Raw genomic sequence first — 19,288 nt, 5'->3', positions numbered from 1 at the left:
TTAATGTCCAGTGATGTAATACCTGTTCCAGTCCGGCTCCCTCTGCCACAATCAGCACTATCACATTCCCAACGGCAACAGTGAGCAGCCAGCCGCCCTGCAGGACTGACTTCATGTTGGCTGGAGCCTGGAGGGATGAAAGTAATCCACAGTCAATAAGGAGAGGAGAGAACAAGCAGCCCGGAGCTTGTACAAATATTCTGTAGTATTCTATACAGCGCATCTCATCACTGATGACCCACTAGACATGTGTTGAAGTGTCTGTATGTACGTTTTATCTGATCCTACAACATCATAATGTTGCTTCAGGACTATCATTACAACTGACCACTCCGCCTTTTGCAACGCATAGCTTTGCAATATGGGAAAATTCCACATGGGAGAAGTTACCCTTTCTAAGGCTCGGTTGCCTTGTCTAACAAACTGACAGAGAACAGAAAAAAAGAAAATATTTTGTCAACAAGTCTAAAAACAGTGAGTCAACAAAAAAAGTCCCACGCTCAACCACAATCGGCTCCTTATGTGGACTCATATTTTTAAGTGTTTCTGGGCATCAACCTTTGTTCAGTGGTGTTTAGCCCCCAGCCAATCACAGCGTGAGGTCATGAAACATTTTAACCAGGTTACATTGCTGTTTCCATCTCCCTCCTCTGCTCCTCTGGATGTAGTAAGAGCTGCAGGTCTGTGTGTCTGTTTGACCGAGGGCGGGCTGAGCCACACACACACACACACACATGCACACACAGCAGGGCAGAGAGGCAGACAGTAGACAGGATGAAGCAGCACTTTGGCAGCATTCAAAGGAAAGGATGGCTTGTGTGTGTGAAGGTGTGGACGTGTGTATTTGTGATTTAGAACGTAAACACTGGGAAACAATTTAGAAAATAACTTTTTATTTTTCTGATTCACTGCTTTGTTCTTGTTACCAACAGCAGCGATGAATCCGGCCGAGTACGCCTTAAAGGTTCCATGACATGGAATCAGTACTTCCTAATCCTAACGAAGGCAAAAGTGCAGGATTGCTGAAACATTTTTTAATTACTTTTTGTTGGGCTTCAGTGAAACCTACAGTCACTACTGAAGATGTACTGTTTTCCACAGCGGCACTTTTCAGAAATGTTGAGACTATCAACACTCAGTCCTTGTACACTTGAATGGTGGATTGGAGAACGTGACTGTGCAAAAGCTGTGCGCCTGTAGTCAGCTATGTGACAGTTATCATGGATACCATTGACAACCAAATTTCAGGGCAGGAAAAAGTTTAAAATGCTGATAGAAACTCCTGTTCACTGCCAATTTGTATAACACTGAAATACACTAGAATATTTCTTAATACACAGCTTATTTTTGTCCTTCATATTGGTGGCTGTTTACATTGGTCTTACTAGCAACAAGAAAATTGCATTAAGTAATATTTTGAACAAAATGTGAATTTCTGAAAACATTAAGAATGACGTAAAATTGTCAACAGAATGTGAATAAATAGCAGTTTCGAAATTAGGATGTCTGTGTATTGTGTTCCAGAGATATCTACTCAAGTTAGCATGCTAACTAGCTATCCCGGTCCAAAGCTCCTGTGGTCCCTGAGCTCCCAGTTCCAACCGCTAGCTGCAGAGCTAACTGAGCTAACTAGCTAAGGGCAGCTCCATTTAGCAGCAGTTAGTGGTTACTTTGGTGATACGCTGCCCCCCTATTTAAGCATGACTTTGACAGGTGGCCACCTCTTAAGAGCGTAGAGATGATAGAGTCACTGCTCTACACTGAGTGTGTATGATGACGAACCTGTGAGTAGGAGAACTCCAGACCGGTGATGGAGAACAGGACCTCTCCCATAGTGATGAGGGCGTACTGGGGGATCTGCCAGCCAATGTGCACGTTGTTGGCTTTCACATCCTCCATCTTGTGCGGCACAATGTTACCTGATTCCTGACAAAACACACACAGACGCTCAGGGTTTTGTCATGCTGTGTAACTGGTAACATCTGCATGTTAACTTGTATAGGAAGCATCCTGACCTCCATCAGTATGACAGTGTAGGAGCCTCCAAAGTCCAGCAGGCCCAGGTCGAGAATAGGGCATTGCTTTGACTGTAAGCTGCAGCTGACCTCTGGGTATCTTCAACACAGAAGAACAAATGGTATTTAATACAAGGTAAAAGTTACATCATACGTAACATACATATACAATCAAATTATTGATCATTTAACTGTGGCTACATTGGTGTCAGTTGCTGAGTTGTACAGGGGGAGGAGATATTTGGGGACGTCCATTGTTCTGGAAGCAAAAGTCCTGCTCATAGTGTGCATGAACAACATCAGGGTAATGACAGCTGGAGCACTGACCCCATAGTTAAATGTTAAAGAAGTAAATAAGGAACTCTACAGAGGGCCGAAGTGAACGCAGAGCATCCTCATTCTGTTTTAGAAGTTAAAAAAAACCTCTTTGAAAAATCACAATGACATACAGTATGTAATAATTCAAGTGGGAGCAGAGAGAGTAAATTAAAACAGGAATGTTGATATAACGTTAAAAGTTGATTTGGGCACCAAACCACACATAATGACTATTTCTACATAATGTTGCTTTAAGAAAAGATTAAGAGATGTTCACATTTTGTTGTACAACATAAAATACATCAGTGGACACTCCATGTTTGAAATTGAAACAAGTGTATAAATGAGACTACAGAGGTTGTTGGGGACATTAAACGTCATCACAGTGAACACAGAGACTCATCTACTCACTAGTCCGTCTTTACAGGCCCACTTTAGTTACAAACTATTCTAACTCTAACTTTACAACTTGTACATTGATCAGTTTATAGAAAATGTGTAAACGTTTTAGTCATGTGACCGTGATGTTGTCTGTTTATAGCCTAACATTACCTTTTTACTGCTAGAGAAAGATTAATTTACACTCCAAAAATCATAAAGTGGTGTTCATCAGGTTATCTTGATGAACAAAACGTGTCCATATCATAAACTTGTGTTTGACACTGAGATTATTTTCTGCAATAATCTAAAGAACAATTCAAAAATCCCACAGAGGGAACCAGAGCCATGCTAACTTCAGTTAGTTACAAATATATGTCATCCCTGCAGCAGCGAAACAGGAAGTGGCCTCAGGATTTCAGCCATTTAAACTGATCCAGTCGTACTCACACTGCTCGATCCATAGTTTGGTTGGGAGACATGTGGCCAGAGGGCACGAGGAACCTCACATCTCCAACAGTGAGGCTTATTGACTCTGGCAGTGTGTTGAAGAACCTGTTGAATCAGCAGAACTCTGATTAACTCCTAACTGATTATTTGAGTGAATTAAGTTGACCTACATTTTTACACCAGCAGGACGAGGTTAAACATGTTTTACCTCAGATAAGGATCTCCAGTTTGATTTTTGAATATGAAGTCTTCCACCTGCAGAGTTAAAATCAAAAACACGTTCACGTCAGGAAGGTTTCTGTGAATAACAGCCAGTTCTGTCCTTAGCTAAATGCATCTGTGCTGTTCTTTGAATTTGAACAGAGTTCAGTTCCTATAATATATTCTGAAAAATATAAAAAGCTATTTGCTCATTCAGCCTCTGACTATGTGCAACACAAAATGATCCGACGAAGCTGAAACAGATTTCTGTGTTAGTGTTTGCTTGTCTCACCACTTTAACTGGGTGCGATCAGTTAGAAAAAGGTGATGTCACATAGTTTTGTTCATCAAACCCGATTTAGCATTTTTTAACAAACAATGTGACAGTTGAGGGTTTGTTTGCTAATGTTGCAAACAAGACTGTCAATCAAGTGTGAGCGAACCACACCTGTAACTGAGGACTTCACATCCAGAGACCTGCAAGCCAATAGGAAGACAGTAGGGTGTCCACATGTGAGATGCATCACTTCACTGAGTGGTCTTTTTTTTTGGTTTGTTTACTAATTTATTTCATTTTAAAGGAGACATGTTCTACTTATTTTCAAGTTCATAATTTTATTTTGGGTTACTACTAGAATAGGTTTATGTGCTTTAATTCTCAAAAAAACACTCTGTTTTAGCTCCTGTCTCTTTAAGGCCCCCCCTCCTTAATACCCAGTCTCCTCTGATTGGTGGATTTAAGAACAGTCCTGTTTCTCTGCTCCAGACTTTCAGTAACGTTAACGGCATGTTTCACGTCAGGTAAAAGGGCCTTTCCTACCTTCAAACAAAAACAATCCGGATGACATTACTTAAAGTCAGTACTGTACTTAAGTACAACATTGACATACTTGTACTTTACTTTGAGTATTTCCATTTTCTCATACTTGATACTTCCACTCCACTACATTTGGAGGAAAATATTGTACTTTTTACTCCACTACATTTATTTGATAACTTTAGTCAGATCACATGCTGAGTCAGAGCCAAAGCAGCACATTTTCTTATTTTATCCGTCATTGGATAAAAACACTAATTCCAATATTTCAGAAGTGATAATTGACCAGGCTGATAATCAATCGAACTACAGTTTACAGTATACACATACTCGTACTTATAATACCAACTTATAAGTACATTTACTGCCAGAAAATTATTTTTGATACTTTAGTACATTTGATATCAGATACTTTAAGACTGTCACTCAAGGACTATTCATATTCACTATTCACTTTCACTTCTAACAAACTAATATTTTAACATGATATCTTTACTTTTACTCAACTGTTGGGTACTTTTTACTACACTGCACAAAGTGCAGGTGAAGCTAACATTTATGTTAGCCCTATAAAACCATGTGAACCAGTTTAATAAATGCAAGTACAGGTCCAGGCTGACCGATGCCCATCTTGAGCTTGTGTATTTTTGCTGCAGAAGAGGAAGTGGTGCATCTCATGTCTGGGGATCCTGCTCTCTTCCTATTGGCTCACAGACCTGTTGGACCCTCTTCCACAGTCCTGATGATTTAGATGCTTAATCTGTAAAAACCTGATGATGTTCTTCTTAAAACTTTAACTAAACGTGAATATGTGCTGTTGAACATAATGAGCTCAGTCAGTGGGTCACTCACCAGTTTGCATTGGACTGCAGCAGTGTCGGAGTTTAAGATGAGACTGTAGGCCTTCTGCTGCTGAACTGTGTGATGACACTCTGAAGTTTTTCCATTCAAGGTGACCTCAAACCTCTGTGTGAAACTGGAGCCCTCCACTGGAAGAGTCACATATTCAGGAGGGTCCTGACACACAGAAACCAGGAGGTTACACAACACGTTTCTTAGAATGAAGTCACAAAATTAACCATGGATTTTAAATGTTCCTGTAGAGCAGCTGGAGGGCTGTATGACAAGTCAGAGGTCAGTAGATGTTTCAGGTATCTGTACTTTACTTGAGTATTTCTTTTCCCACCCACATGTGATATCAGTGACCACCACTGTTTCTTTGTTCTGCCAGACACACACACACATACACACACCTGTATAGTACACATTAGTTAGTGTGTTTTCATCTTTGTGTAAATAAAAGACTTTTGAACCTTTAAGCTGCCTATTTAATATTGTACAAGAGTGAATGTTGCCAACCTCTACTCTGTCAAGAACTCCAAAATCCTTCGACCATTACTAGCTATTATGGTAATATTGGTTGTAGTTATTAAGTTAATTGTTAATCAGAGTTACAAACAGTTTAGTACTTTTTCTGAGACTGATTTGGTGAATTGGCGATCATTTCCCTTCTTCAATGATGGTGCCCCAAGGTGATCTAATGTAAATTGGATCTTATTATTAATCATAATTAATAATTATCCCTGATAATCATTAATTATTATTGACAGCCAAATGTAACCCAAAACTCCCTATTAATGTTGCATGAAGCACTACATTATGGTGCCTCGTGTGATGTGAGCACAACAGTATGTTTTGTAGTTTCTCTGTTATATTCACTGCTGCTGTCTCAGTGAGGACACATTCCTGCCAAAAAAAATTTTATCTTCTCAGTTAGGCATTTCCTGGTTAAATTAAGTTAATATTATTGAGTGAAGGGGCTGATAAACTCTGCCCGGGTCAAGACTTTCTCACAGAGCACACACACCCTCACAGTCTCCTCTGGCACATTTCCAGTCTATAATCCCGACTCTCACTGAGAGCTCTGTGCTGCATTGCATCCACGCTGGAGAACATGAAAGTGTGTTTACCTGAAGGTGTGGGATCTGCTCCGGAAACACGTTGCTGCCGGGTATATTCACACTGACGTTACCTCCAGCCAGGTTAAAGACCTGCAGGAGACAGTTCCCCTCAGGTGCAGGATCCACCACTGTTTTCTAGCAGACAGAGACAGAAATTAGAGTGCAATCAGAGAATAGTCTTTTCAAGAATTACTTATCACACCATAAAGAACTGTGTGCGTCTCACTCTCTGATATGCTCAGAGCGTTACGACAGGATGAATATACAACAAAAGACAGCAAACAACGTTAGCAAATAAAAAGAATGGACAAAACTGCTTAAAAGTATATACTGTGTATATTTCTTGACAAATTAATATTGAATATGAAGACAAAAGATCCCACTCTGTTACACAGACATTACTGCAAGTTGCCTTTTAACACAAATAAAGACTCACAAAAAACAGAAAGTGTTTTGGTCAGTGTTGTTGTCTCTCAGGACTGGAACGCATCATTAAAGAGTTCCACTTTGTTTTCCAGGAGGACTGTGAACTTGTGTTCCTGCTGGGTGTGTACACTGTATGTACATGTAATCCTGTGTGTGTAGGTGAGTAAGAGTTGTCTCTTTGTTTCTCTAACAGGAGGTCGGATTCATGATCGCTGCTCATACGTACCACCACGTTCACCTCCACCAGCGTGGCGGCTCCGAAGGCCAGCGCTGCAAAAATCATCCCTGCTGCCATTTTCCTGAGAGGCCTGAAGCGCACACACACACACAAACACACAATTTTACACACCTGTCATCACAGCGTGTGTTTACTGCTGTGAGGGTCGAGCTTTATCACTTTATAGATCAGAGAGGTGATCAGTGTCCTCACTGATCTCCTGCCTGATAACAGACTGCCTCATCACTGACTTTGACGTGGCGCCATCTGCTGCAAATGTGTCCTTTACAACCTGGGCTGTGCTCTAAAAAGAGCTCTGTGCTATTTTGAAACCACTTGATTCCATATTTACACTTCTGGAAGTTTTTTCTGTCCCATTTCTCAGAGATAAGAATAGAAACATCATCATTTATTCTATTAAACCTTGTGTTATAACCCCTGCTGAGAGCTCTACATACATTAACCCACTCATCACATTTACAGTTGTAAATATACAATATGTTGTGATGACGGGGTGTTGAGGTCACACTGCTCATTTTCAGTTTTACAGGTTTACTAAATGCTTCTGTCTGCAGTAAAGACGGGAGTATCCATGACAACAGGCTCTACTCACGTGATGTTGATCCTGCAAAAGCCAACAAGCGGATATATGATGAGGTCAAAGATGGGCACAAAGACAAGAATCAGCAGAGCATTCAGCATCTAGATGACAGGGAGGGGAGAAACTTACCGTTAAATGACTCTATAAAAGATCACTTACACCCATAAAATCATAAAGGTCAGAGTTACACGTGAAGAAAGAGACCGATTCTGATTTAATATCACCAGTAAATAGAAGGTCATTTGGCAGTGATTAAGAGCTGTAAAGGTGTTTTCGTGAGAACAACAGCATCACTTTCCAGGTGACACATTAGTGGAAAAGTTTCGGACGGCAGCAGTCTGCAGGTGATCAGTGACACAGCTTCTGTGTCTGTTGGCTTCATACTCCAGCACAATGACATTACCATGAAACAATGATTGTTAGAGTGTTGACATTCAACTTTAAGTATGTTTGAGAGTGTCCGTATTAACACTGCAGGGCTCTGATGAAGACCCATCATCAGAGCCCTGCAGTATGATGGGCTGATGTTTTTCCTGACTGGCCTTTTAATGATTTAGCCTCTGTATTGAAGTTTTTTTAATGTTTTCTGGATTGCCTCTGGTTTTTACAGACGTGAGTGTAAACTCCCTCAGATCAATCAAACTGTGTAACATATTGAGAAATATGCGTTCATATTTGCACAGTGATCCAGTTCCTCCTGTACCATTTTCATGTACTTTGCCCATCTACTGAAACTACCGCTGTTTTGGAAATACAGTTACTTATTTATTCAGTTTAACCATTACGTCTCTACTATAATTCAAAGCAGTCTCTCCTTACACTCTCCCATGAACACTGGGCTATCTTATTTGTTTGATTTATGTCTTCTAAACTCACCTGAGTGGCATTTTATTGCCGGCATGCAACTTTTTTGTGTTATACTTTGTTGTATCATGTCACATTGTCATCGTCAGGAAATTGCATCTGCATGTGTTGAGTTAACAAATTGCTACGTGTCTGTGGATGGAGTATTAATTTGGGCCCACCGTCACATAGATCTGTTCTGTTTTTGTAATTAAATATGTCAGGAAGACTATTTACAGACTGGGCCACGTTATTCTTAAATCTGAGCTGCGTAGTGAAGCTAATATAATTCATATTATTGTCTGCTGGAGTGTAAACTATCCCAAATCCAATAAAAAGCAGGACAGTGGTGCTGATGCTATGATGTCACAACTGTTTCTTTTGTCACCTGTTCTTTCACTTTTTAATATCAGAACTAGAGCCTGGCCAACATATCAGTCAGACATTTTAATCACAGATATATGAGTGTATATGCTGTCCTTGTTGTGCATTACTTCACATTTTACTTGCACGTACCTGCATCTGGTCAGGCTTGATGCTGAAGGCGTTCCCCTGTAATGAAACAAGAAACTTAAACTTTAACTTCATAAAGCTAAAGGTATGTGCAGGGCATTGTGTAATAAAAGTTATTTTAGGCCATAAACGATGCAAGCCACTGGAATAAAATGACAAATTGCAACAACACCCGAACAAAGGGAATGTCTGTTTTACAGGACAGTTTGTACATCCGATAAATATCGACACCCACCCACTGATAACAGAGTGCAATAAAGATCTTATCAGCTTTTTTGAAAAATTATAAAAAAGTTATTCATCATAAGGAAACTCTTACAAAAGCCATGTTCATCCTGGCAGCTTGAATTGTCCAGCGGGAACCCTGCAACAAAGACAGACACTAGTTTGACAGCAGCTGGACAGTTGGTTCAGTGAAAATAGTCTTTAACCACAGAATGTGTTGTGTGTGTATTCCTGCACAGGACAACAATGAAACGCTGCGCTCCAGGGAAGATGTGGGTTTGTTTGTTCCGTCTGACAGTTTTCTGACTGTCGCTCTAAAGTCGATTTAAATGAAGAGCGAGTTAAGGACGAATGCACTTGGTCGGTGGTGAAGATAACAGATAGTTATGGGATTTTTATAAGAGAGCTATGACACAAGACCTTGACCTCTGCTGACTGAGGAGAGTTGTCTTGTATGTACAATCAACCAGAATTCAATATGACACTTGGTTTAAACACTAAAAACTAATTTGTATTAATCCAGATTTCAGACTACTAGTATGTAGTGCTCTGTCTCAGCTACACACACTAGACACTAAAAAGTAATAAGAGTATGGATTCTTGAGTTATGGCCAAAAAATTTGTTTTGAGAGGTCCCAGTGATCTTTGACCAGCGTTATCTTGTTATATATTTTTCTTCAGATTTCATTTGTATTTGTTTTTCATCATTGTTTTCAATTCAGTGTCATTTTATTTAATACCCAGAGTGCATTTGTTTGTTTTTTGTGTTACTTTTAGTCTCTTTTAATGTGTGACAATCCTCAACACACCATTTTGTGAAGGCAATCATCTCACAGTCTAGGTAAACATATGCACCAATGACTTCTCATGCTGTTGTATTGACAACAATAAAAACATCACCTGTATATTTTATTTGGTTGTAGTTAGTTCTGTTTCCCCCTAAGGCCTGGTATTTATTTCTATTTCAATTAACTAAAATTATTTTTCACACCTCGTTTTATGTTTTTCATTTAGTTGTACTTAACTATAATAACCTGAGTTAACTTTACTCATACTAATTATTTAACTATAAAAACCTTAGTTAACTATAACTTACTAGCTACTTTTGACCACTAAAGTCTAATGAGTCCATCACGGAGTCCCGCTGGATGTTTGTGTCAAACTTGAAGAAATTCCCACAAAGCATTCCTGAGATGCTGCGTCCACGTGAACAGGGCCGACGGACCATCCAGCCACAGCTGTTGCTGGTGCAGAGGCATCATAACAAACTAAAGTCAACTCAAAGCCCCTGTGTGTTTGTTTTTTGTTTTTGTTTTTGATAACAGTGGGATCTGTTGAATATGTACAGTACAAGAAGTGTTAGATGTTGTTTTTGGCTGGGACCAGGGACTTCACTGGTGGCTTGGCAACTGCTCAAGAGGTTAATGGGAATGTCAAGAGTTCGGCCTGTTTGCTCATAAACTAAAGAAATAGGAATAAAGAACTTGATGTTGGTGCTACATGACATGACAAAGGATCAAAGTGATGCAATTCATCCTGAGGAGGACACAAATGTCTCAAACTAATTTCATGACAAACAATCTAGCAGCTGTTTAGATGTTTCAGTCCGGATGCAACTTTAGTGCAGTGTGTGAATTATGGAGCTGGAAGACATTACGGAGAGAAGTTGTTGTTGTTCAAAACGCACCTGCTGATCGAACAGAGCCCAGAACATTGGCAGCGGGATGTAGAGCACCAGGACCCGCAGCACCATCTTGATCTCCTGGATCAGACGCTTCTGTTTACACACAGACACACACACAGGGAGGATTGGTGATGCACTGAAACCACCATCAGCCTTTTGACTTTTTCATGTTTCATCCTCAGAAAAGGTAGTAGAAGAAGTCCTTTTGTTACCGAGTACTTCTCCTCAGCCCAGTCCAGCCAGTGCTTCCTCGGGGGGTCATACCTCGCCCTCATCCAGCGGTTCCTGATGGCAAACTGTAAGTAAAGAATAGGAATGACAAACTGAAGAGCTCCAACACAACAGAAGCAGAAGCAAAGTGTAAAAATCAGACCTTTATTACAGTACAGTAAATAGAAGTGAATAAATCTGTTTGCACTTTAGTAAATCATCTGATACGGTTCAGAGGGACTGGGAGATGACTCACGCCGATGCAACTGCAGACTTCCAACAGGATGTTTCCCTGGGGAGGACCCTTCTTGTACAGGCTGCTGCCAGCGATGAACACAACTGCACAAGATGGATGAAGAGTCAGACAGTTTATTTTGGAAACAGCTCGGCCGTTGTGCAAACAATTGCTCCACTTGCCTGGTACCAACATACTCGGATAAGCTATATGTACTCCCCAACCAGAATCTGACACAGTGGTTTGCCATTGAAGAATGTTTTGTCCTCTTACAGTGGCTTATGAAATAGTAATAAAGTCAAAAATGCTGTAAACACGTCAAGCTTGGGCCTGACCGTTCAGACACTGAGGCCTGTACTCTGTCTCACGCTCACTGTAATCTGTCCGTGGCCCCTCAGTAATAAAATCACGGCTTGTTTTCACAGTGAGCGCTCAGCCGAGCATGAGTCCCATAAGGTTCAGAGGGGACGGGGATTCAGAGGCAGAGACAACGGGCTGTCAGGACGTATGCAGAGGGGCCTTGATCAGCAGGAAGCCCAGCCTGTCAGAGGCTGCACTTCACACAAACGTGCTCTCAGCATGCAGATCACAGCCTGAACTAAGCTAATGTTCTCAAATGTGACAGTCACTGATACCAACAACATTAAAGGAGACATAAGCTGCTCATTTTCAGGTTCACCATTTCATTCCGGGTCATTACTAGAAAAGGTTTACATGCTTTAATGCTCCAAAAACACATGAGTTTTCTCAGACAGCAGCTCTGTCTGAAACGCTCTGTTTTAGCTCCTGTCTCTTTTAACTTCCAAGACCTTTTACATGCACATGAACCTATAAAACACACTGAAGGAAAGGAAAACAACCACAAATCGTAACAGGTCTACTTTAAAATTGGAGTATCACATCGCAGCCTGGTGTTTTTATTTCCTGGAGGCATGCAAATTAAGTGCATTTATGTTTTATTTTATTTTTTTTTTTTTTAAGCAAATGTTCTTTAGCAGCAGATTTGTTTGTCACGTCCATACAGCTTGCTTGTATGTTGACCAGCGAGCAGCTCCTAACTGCTCTGATCCAGGCCAACAATTTTAGCTGATCAATATCATAAATATACAGTATGCTTTGGAAGAAAATGTCTTAAATGCATTGTATGTTGACCCTCATATGACTAAATTCATGTTCAAAATAGTTTGACCACACAATGCCGACTCAAGGTCCTCTTACAGGCTTTACTCAGAGCTTCCAACTGAATTACAAGTTAGCAGAGGAGTTCTGTGGTTCGGCTTGAACATGAAAACAATGCAGGGGTTTATCAGACCCTTGTAGCCTCCTTATCTCTGAAGTGTCAGCCAACAAGTTGGATTGTGTGTTTTATTACATGTTTTTGAGACATGGGGTAGCTGCACACACAGTATACAGCCACTGTGTACCCTTCAGCATCTCGCTAACTCAGTAGCACAAAGCAAACAGCCCCTGAGCTGAACAGAGCTTCGTCAAAAAAGTAAAGAAAGTGTCTTGTATGTAGCAAACTAACCACTAATACACTACGCTACGGGGCAGTCAGCAGTCAGGCAGTGTGCGTTCATGTGCTTTGAAGGGCGGAGGTGGGATTTTTTTCAGTTGGAAACTGCACACTGTTGGATATTGTCTTCACCGCTATGGGTAGTACATGTGAGTGGAGTTACAGGTGGATGGACACTCACCTAAAGCCACGATCATCAGAGCTGCAGGAACTCCAAAGGCCAGAGCGTAGCAGTCACCACCGAAACACTGCACATCACCTGCAGGAGCAAAGCAGCATTTTAACACACTGATGTTAGTCACACAGTGGACCTCCCTGGGTACATGTGTTCAATGCTCACTTCTCAGTATGGGCGTGATCACAGTGGACAGGAGGCTGCCAGCGTTGATCGACATGTAGAAAATGGAGAAGAATTTCTGCCTCTCGCTGGTCTGGAGGGGATCAAATGAAGAATCAGGAGACACTTTAAATGTTTTGTCTGACTTTTTGGAAAAGTTTTTTTTGTGGTAAGTCCCCATTAAGGTTTCAGATTAGCTTTCTAAGCACTGTAACTTTGTTTATCTGCTGTTTGGTGTACTGCTGCTGGAAATGAAACTGATGTCTCGAATGAGACTGAACCAAACAGTAAAAGTGCCATAATACCAAAACAATGAGCCAAAATAGGCTAAAATGTGCCCTAATACCAAAATTGCATATAACTGCTGCGTTGGTTATAATTGGGTCTAACTTCACCACTCTTTACTAGATTTTGATCCAATCAAAATTTTCCGTTACCAAAAGTTGGCACTTCGAAAGGCGATTACACTGATTTCTATTGAGCTGACTGTCTTTTATGGACTCATGTCACACATTGTTTTTCAGACAAAAACTACAAGTTACAGTGCTTTCATATCTTTAAACCTAAAGAGGAATTGTGGTGTCTTACATGCTCCTCGTCAAACTGATCTCCTCCAAACGCTGCCACACAGGGTTTGATTCCTCCGGTCCCGAAGGCGATGAGTATCAGACCAACCATGGACAGAGCACTGCAACACACAGATACACAGTAAGTGTTTACTTTTGTATTGAAACTACAGTATTAGTCTATGACTTGATTAGTCCACCAACAGAAAATGATCTAAGAGTCTGTCTTATCAGGTAAAAATCAACATGAATCATTACTTGATGAGAAGAGTCTCAATGAACCAAAGTTTCATTGGTTTGTTAGTCACATATTGAAACCCCTCAAACTCCATACAGGAGTTGCGCCTTGCCATTGGGGCAGGGAAAAGCTAGCCAGGGCAGTGTTGTAGTCGAGACCACGTAAACCGAAACCAAGTCATGACCAAGAAAGTCAGAGTCAGGACTAATGACAGACCAATATAAGAGTACATTTCTTGATAAAATAATCAAAAGGCATTTCATAGGTGAATTTTATGTGCAGGTTCTCTTTTTCTGAGAAGACAAAGTAAAAATGTGTCGAGTCTGAGACGAAACCAGACCTTCCAGAAGTGGGCTCGAGACGGGTCTTGAGACCAAGACTACTCACCAAGCCAGAGTAAAGGTGACAGAGACGGGGCGATGATAAGTAGTTATTCTGACACATTCATCATTACTACTTTTGACGTAGCGTTGGCATTAACTGCTGTCTCGCTTCATGTGGGCACTAAAATGTATATTTTAAAGGCATTATGGTTTTAAATATCTCATGTCTATATTATATTCTAAATCTCTATTTAAATAATTATCATGAAGAAATATCATGAACGTTTTTCTTTTTTCCTTTGGTTGGGGGCAGCCCAAGTTTAAACAATCTAACTCTGTGTCACTGCTCACATCTGTGATATGTTGACGGATTCACAGTGAAAGAATAAATGAATGAGTATCAGCACTGAGCTGTGATCCTCAGAGTGAGTGAGTCAGCTCCTGATAACTTACATGTGCACATCGGTGTTCCCCACAGTGGGAATGGCTCCGACCGACTTGACCACATGGCCGATCACGTAGACGATTGACAGGTAGATGATGGTCCTGTGGAGAGCACACTGTCATTATGGACATACAAGATCTGTGAGGCCAGAGTGAGTCATGTTCACTAACAGGTGGTGTTACACATGCACCAAGCTGCCAGCTTGCATGCTGCAGATGATGATACAACTATAGATACATAGAGAGACCCGTCAATTAACTGCAATGATTGTGGTTCCCACCCCACTACGACACCTACCATCCCCCAGTGACTGTTTCTTCAGGAGTGAGTGGATCCAATATAAACAGTTTAAAGTTAGTTCTGTGGATTGTCTGAGACGTTGTTTCTAGACTGTTGATGAGGCACATGAAACTACAACTGCATTGAACTATTCCTTTAATGCACATATGAATGAAACACCTGCGGACTCACTTGTATTTTCCGAGCCAGGAGTCGGCGATGATAGCTCCCAGTATGGGCGTGAAGTAGCACAGGCTGCTGAAGGCATGGTAGACAGCGGTGGACAGGTCCTTGTCCCAGTGCAGGTAGGTGAGGAAGTAAAGAGTCAGCAACGCTGTGAACACACACACCACCATGAGCTGTGAGCAGTTCAGAGGACAGATACTGCCACTTATAACGCCCTTGTTAGCAGCCTGGCTGCATTGTTCATCACTACAACACATAAACTGTTGGACTAACGCTTCACCACCGCGACCCAGTGTCTCTCTTGTGTTTCACAGCCGTCTTTATCAATAACCTCCTTAAACCTCAGTTCATAATCTTTTAATTTCCTGTGCCTCAAGGAACGGCACAGGAAATCATTCCTGCCTGGTGCCATCAGACTTTATAATGCTCACTCCACAACACACAAATCATTTTTGCGCTTTAAATTATTATTACTGTCAATAAAACTTATTATTAAACGTTATCCTCTTGCACCTTAAGTTCCACTTACCTTTACTCCTCAATACCTCAGCATTTTATTTTATCTACCTCCGTATTTTATTTCACATTATTGTTTTTTGTATATTGTATATAGTACTTGTATTGTTTCTATATTTGCCCTTGTATTTTGATTGTATTTGTACTTGAATGTACCCCCTGCTATGATAACCTAATTTCCCCTCTGGGATTAATGAAGTTATCTATCTATCTACCTATCTGTGTCCCGAGCTTGGTTGTTTGCAACACTGTTACAGTGAAGGCCAAACAGAAGTCACATGACCGTGTTCAACATTAACTCTGTACACTGTCCAACACTTCTCCTGCTGTTTGAGGGCAGTTTTCTGGTAGTAAACACTGAAATTACTGAACCTACATTTTTTTATTCAAGGTCCATTTACTAGCTTCTTCCTCCTCCGTTTTAGAGTTTGCTCAGTTGTTAACTGTGAGATGTTGTTAAAAACTTTTTTTTAAAAAGCTAGTAAGAAGACACTGAGTTTTTTGTAAACTATGTTAAGGATGAACAGTTTTCATCAACACTGTTCACTCACATCGACAAGTATTTTGACCTCTGCCAAGGAGGTTGTGTTTTCGTCCATGTCCATTTGTTGGTTTGTCAGCAGGATTACACAAAAGCTACTGAAAGGGTCTCCACCAAACTTGGACGGAGTATGGGTTTCAACCCAGAATGGACCCCATTAACTTTTGGTGTGGATCCAGAAAAAGGGACAGATCCAGCAACATATTCATGAGCAGACACGACCACCTCTTTATGGAGTTCTCTGTAGAGATTGGATAAAGTGGGCAGGGATACCACAAAATGTGTTTTCTGTTTTACTGCATGAGCAGGAGGAGGAGAGACATGAGTTACTGACCAAACACACTTTAACAGTGATTACTGTTGGAATATAGAGCAGTTATACACTTATTCTAATACAAATATAATACTTAAAGCAACTTGAATTTCTTTATCAGGCGTATTTAAATGGCTTGTATCTATTTCAGTGACTACAATTTGATGTGGATTGAAATAAAAATCCAGATCTGGCTGATTTAAAGGGGCACTATGTAGTTTTGTAGAAGAAATTCAAACTGAGAATTTTAATATTTACAATATTAATGAGGTAATAATACAAACTTTTTCAATTATTGAATAAACAAGCTGTTCTCAGAGGAAAATAAGGTCCCAGAACAGTGTTTGAAGCTAGAAAGGTGGCAGGGTCCGCCACATATACACAAAGTGAAACAGTATGAAACTGTGTTGTCCTTTAAGGTCAGTTTGTTTATTCAGTTTGTTCAGTCATGAAAACAGAGAGAGTTTGTTTATTTAGTTTTAGGCAGAAAAAAAATCAGCCAATGAAGATCTTTCTCTTCTCATTAACATTTCTTTAACAAAACTACAGAGTGCTCCTTTAAGTTTTATTTGATTTGGATTAGGCTTGACTGAACTATAAGAGGCGTAGGTATGCACTCTACTGAGTGCCATTATACTGTGCATTTTAAAAAGAGGTCCAGTGCTAAGTGGTGTCTTTAACGTCAGTCTCACTTAGATTAAAAGATGATAAAAAATCATAAATTGATAATAAGAATGATTTGTTGCTGACCTATTAAATGGATACATGGAAAACATAAAGAGAAAGTCCATCAGCTGAAAATATTCACATGTGTTAATTTAAACAGCGTGAAGCTGGATGTATGACGTGTTTTCATCTGTGTGTGGAGAAGACAAACACTGCAGCTGTATGTGCCTCTGTTGGTTTAACAAGCTGAATATTCAATATGTGGCAAGGACTCTTCAAAGACCCTGAAGCCTCTCCTGTTGTGTAGCATTGATCTACCACATGTTGTCCACACAGACGGTGTGCATACCTTTCATGCCATAGTAGGAGAAGCGTTCACAGAACTCATTCACCACGATGAAGCAGATGCTGAGCGGGTAGTTGGTCCCACATAGTTTCTACAAGAGGAAAAACGTTGTTAACTGAAGATATGATATGAGACATAATCATACAAACCTGCTGACTGTGAATCCATTGTATTATCTCTTTTCTCTGAGTCAAATATTAACACCAACCTGTTCATTCAGTCAATATTTTCACCTGCTCTAACACAGACTTGATTGATAATTCGTTGTGGAGTAGGAGCTTGTGCCTTACACCACACTTCTTCTTAGTTTACCACTCATACTGTGAATCACTCAAGGAAATCATTTTGAAGAACCAGAAGTCACAGGGAAGTTGTAGGTAATATACAGCAGGTTATTTTAATGAAGCAGCTGTCATTTGTGACTAGGAAACAAGAATCCTTTAAAATACCGTTTATTAATCATTAATTTACCCATTGTAACATACTTCACACATTAAACATGGACTGTTTGATTTAAAAAATCATTTTGTGATAATCAATTAATCATTCAAAACATTTCTCCAGCAAACATTTTGTACGGTTTGCTGCTTTCATTTCTTTTTACATGTGACAACATGATGATGAACCCTGGGAACTTTTCTGCTACATTATCCCACAAACTGACCTTAAAGGAAAACACAGTTTAATACTCTTTATTTACCATTCTAAAAATGGTAAATAAAGAGTATTTTTTTTAAAAAAGAATTAAAAAAAAAAAGTTCAACACAGTTTCATGCTGTTGTTATACTATACCTACTGTTTGTTTATATGTGGCGGTCCCTGCCACCTTTCTAGCTTCAAACAGTGTTCTAGGACCATATTTTCCTCTGAGCACAGCTTGTTTATTCACTGATGGAAAAAAGTTTGTATTATTACCTCATTTATCTTGTAAATATATAGCATTTGAATTCCTTCTCTAAAACTAGGTAGTGCCCCTTTAATATCGTTTTCACTGTTAAAAAGTAATAACAAAGCATTTATTGTGCAGTTGCAACTGACGGATAAAAACTTTTACAAATGCTAAGTAAATGGTCTAGAAAGCATTTCATTGTTGAGTGAAATAACAGATAACAAAAGTATGACTGACTGTAAATGTCCTGTTGATCCTGTCAGTGTACAGGAACATGTAGTCAGGGGTTAAAGAATCATCATGTATCATCATCAACATCCCTACTGGTCACTGTGGATAACCCAGCTGTGTCAGCAGCTGTCTCGGGGACTATTGCAGCACAGATGTCTCACAGCTTTCTGCCTAAAGCTGACTAAAGGAGCCTTTCCCAATTCCTCAACATCTCAGTCATATTCCAGCTCAATAAACCATCATGTACATCTCATTGATGGTGTTGTCCTTTGCGCGTATTTTATTTGGTGGCATGATCCTTTAAACTCCTTACTATCGCATGTGACTGCAGACAGTTAGTGTCATGTTTCTCTCAGTGTTTGAGGCTCGACTTGTGTCCAGGATGCGTCTGTTGCATCATCTCTGTAGTGAGTGATGGCAGCGGCGCACTGACACCTGGTCATCAGAGCAGATACAGGCTGCAGACACTGTACCACACATCTGCAGTGTGACTAAACAACACGAAAACACATCTCAGCCCCGCACTTCACACGCTTTACAGCCTTGCTCCGCGTCACTGTCCACGCGTCTGCCCCGCACACACTCGCTCCAACTTTTTCACGGTGCGTTAAAAGTGATTCAAAGAAGATTTTAAAAAGTCACAGTGATCGGCCTGAATTGAACGACACGGGCACAGACTTACCTTACTCATGTTGCTGTGTTGGTGGTGGCTTATAGATCTTCACTGTCGCATCGGAGCTCCTGACTCGCATCCAAGTCCGTCCCACTGTGCTCTGGAGGCAGGCGGTGAGACCTCGAGCAT

General features: G+C 40.4%; 1 protein-coding gene across 1 annotated transcript in view; it reads right to left on the bottom strand.

Annotated features, from left to right (window-relative positions):
* slc15a2 (solute carrier family 15 member 2) overlaps positions 1-19,288 on the bottom strand; it is a 20,757-nt gene extending 1,469 nt beyond the window's left edge. Inside the window, exons 1-21 of the mRNA XM_084361487.1 lie at positions 19,169-19,288; positions 17,370-17,457; positions 14,991-15,132; positions 14,528-14,620; positions 13,536-13,635; positions 12,951-13,041; positions 12,792-12,869; positions 11,116-11,198; positions 10,862-10,945; positions 10,653-10,742; positions 9,060-9,104; positions 8,744-8,779; positions 7,397-7,485; positions 6,793-6,874; positions 6,150-6,275; positions 5,032-5,196; positions 3,370-3,416; positions 3,162-3,266; positions 2,016-2,115; positions 1,783-1,926; positions 23-127 (exon numbers count right to left, since the gene is read on the bottom strand). Coding sequence (XP_084217613.1) covers positions 23-127; positions 1,783-1,926; positions 2,016-2,115; positions 3,162-3,266; positions 3,370-3,416; positions 5,032-5,196; positions 6,150-6,275; positions 6,793-6,874; positions 7,397-7,485; positions 8,744-8,779; positions 9,060-9,104; positions 10,653-10,742; positions 10,862-10,945; positions 11,116-11,198; positions 12,792-12,869; positions 12,951-13,041; positions 13,536-13,635; positions 14,528-14,620; positions 14,991-15,132; positions 17,370-17,457; positions 19,169-19,177 — 1,902 coding nt within the window. The 5' untranslated portion in view covers positions 19,178-19,288. The remainder of the gene's footprint in view (positions 1-22; positions 128-1,782; positions 1,927-2,015; positions 2,116-3,161; positions 3,267-3,369; positions 3,417-5,031; positions 5,197-6,149; positions 6,276-6,792; positions 6,875-7,396; positions 7,486-8,743; positions 8,780-9,059; positions 9,105-10,652; positions 10,743-10,861; positions 10,946-11,115; positions 11,199-12,791; positions 12,870-12,950; positions 13,042-13,535; positions 13,636-14,527; positions 14,621-14,990; positions 15,133-17,369; positions 17,458-19,168) is intronic.

The sequence above is a fragment of the Pagrus pagrus genome, assembly GCF_965226575.1.
Source record: "Pagrus pagrus genome assembly, chromosome: 9".
NCBI lineage: Eukaryota > Metazoa > Chordata > Actinopteri > Spariformes > Sparidae > Pagrus > Pagrus pagrus.
The sequence above is the reverse complement of the archived record's forward strand: the minus strand, read 5'-3'. Positions and strand labels throughout refer to the sequence as shown.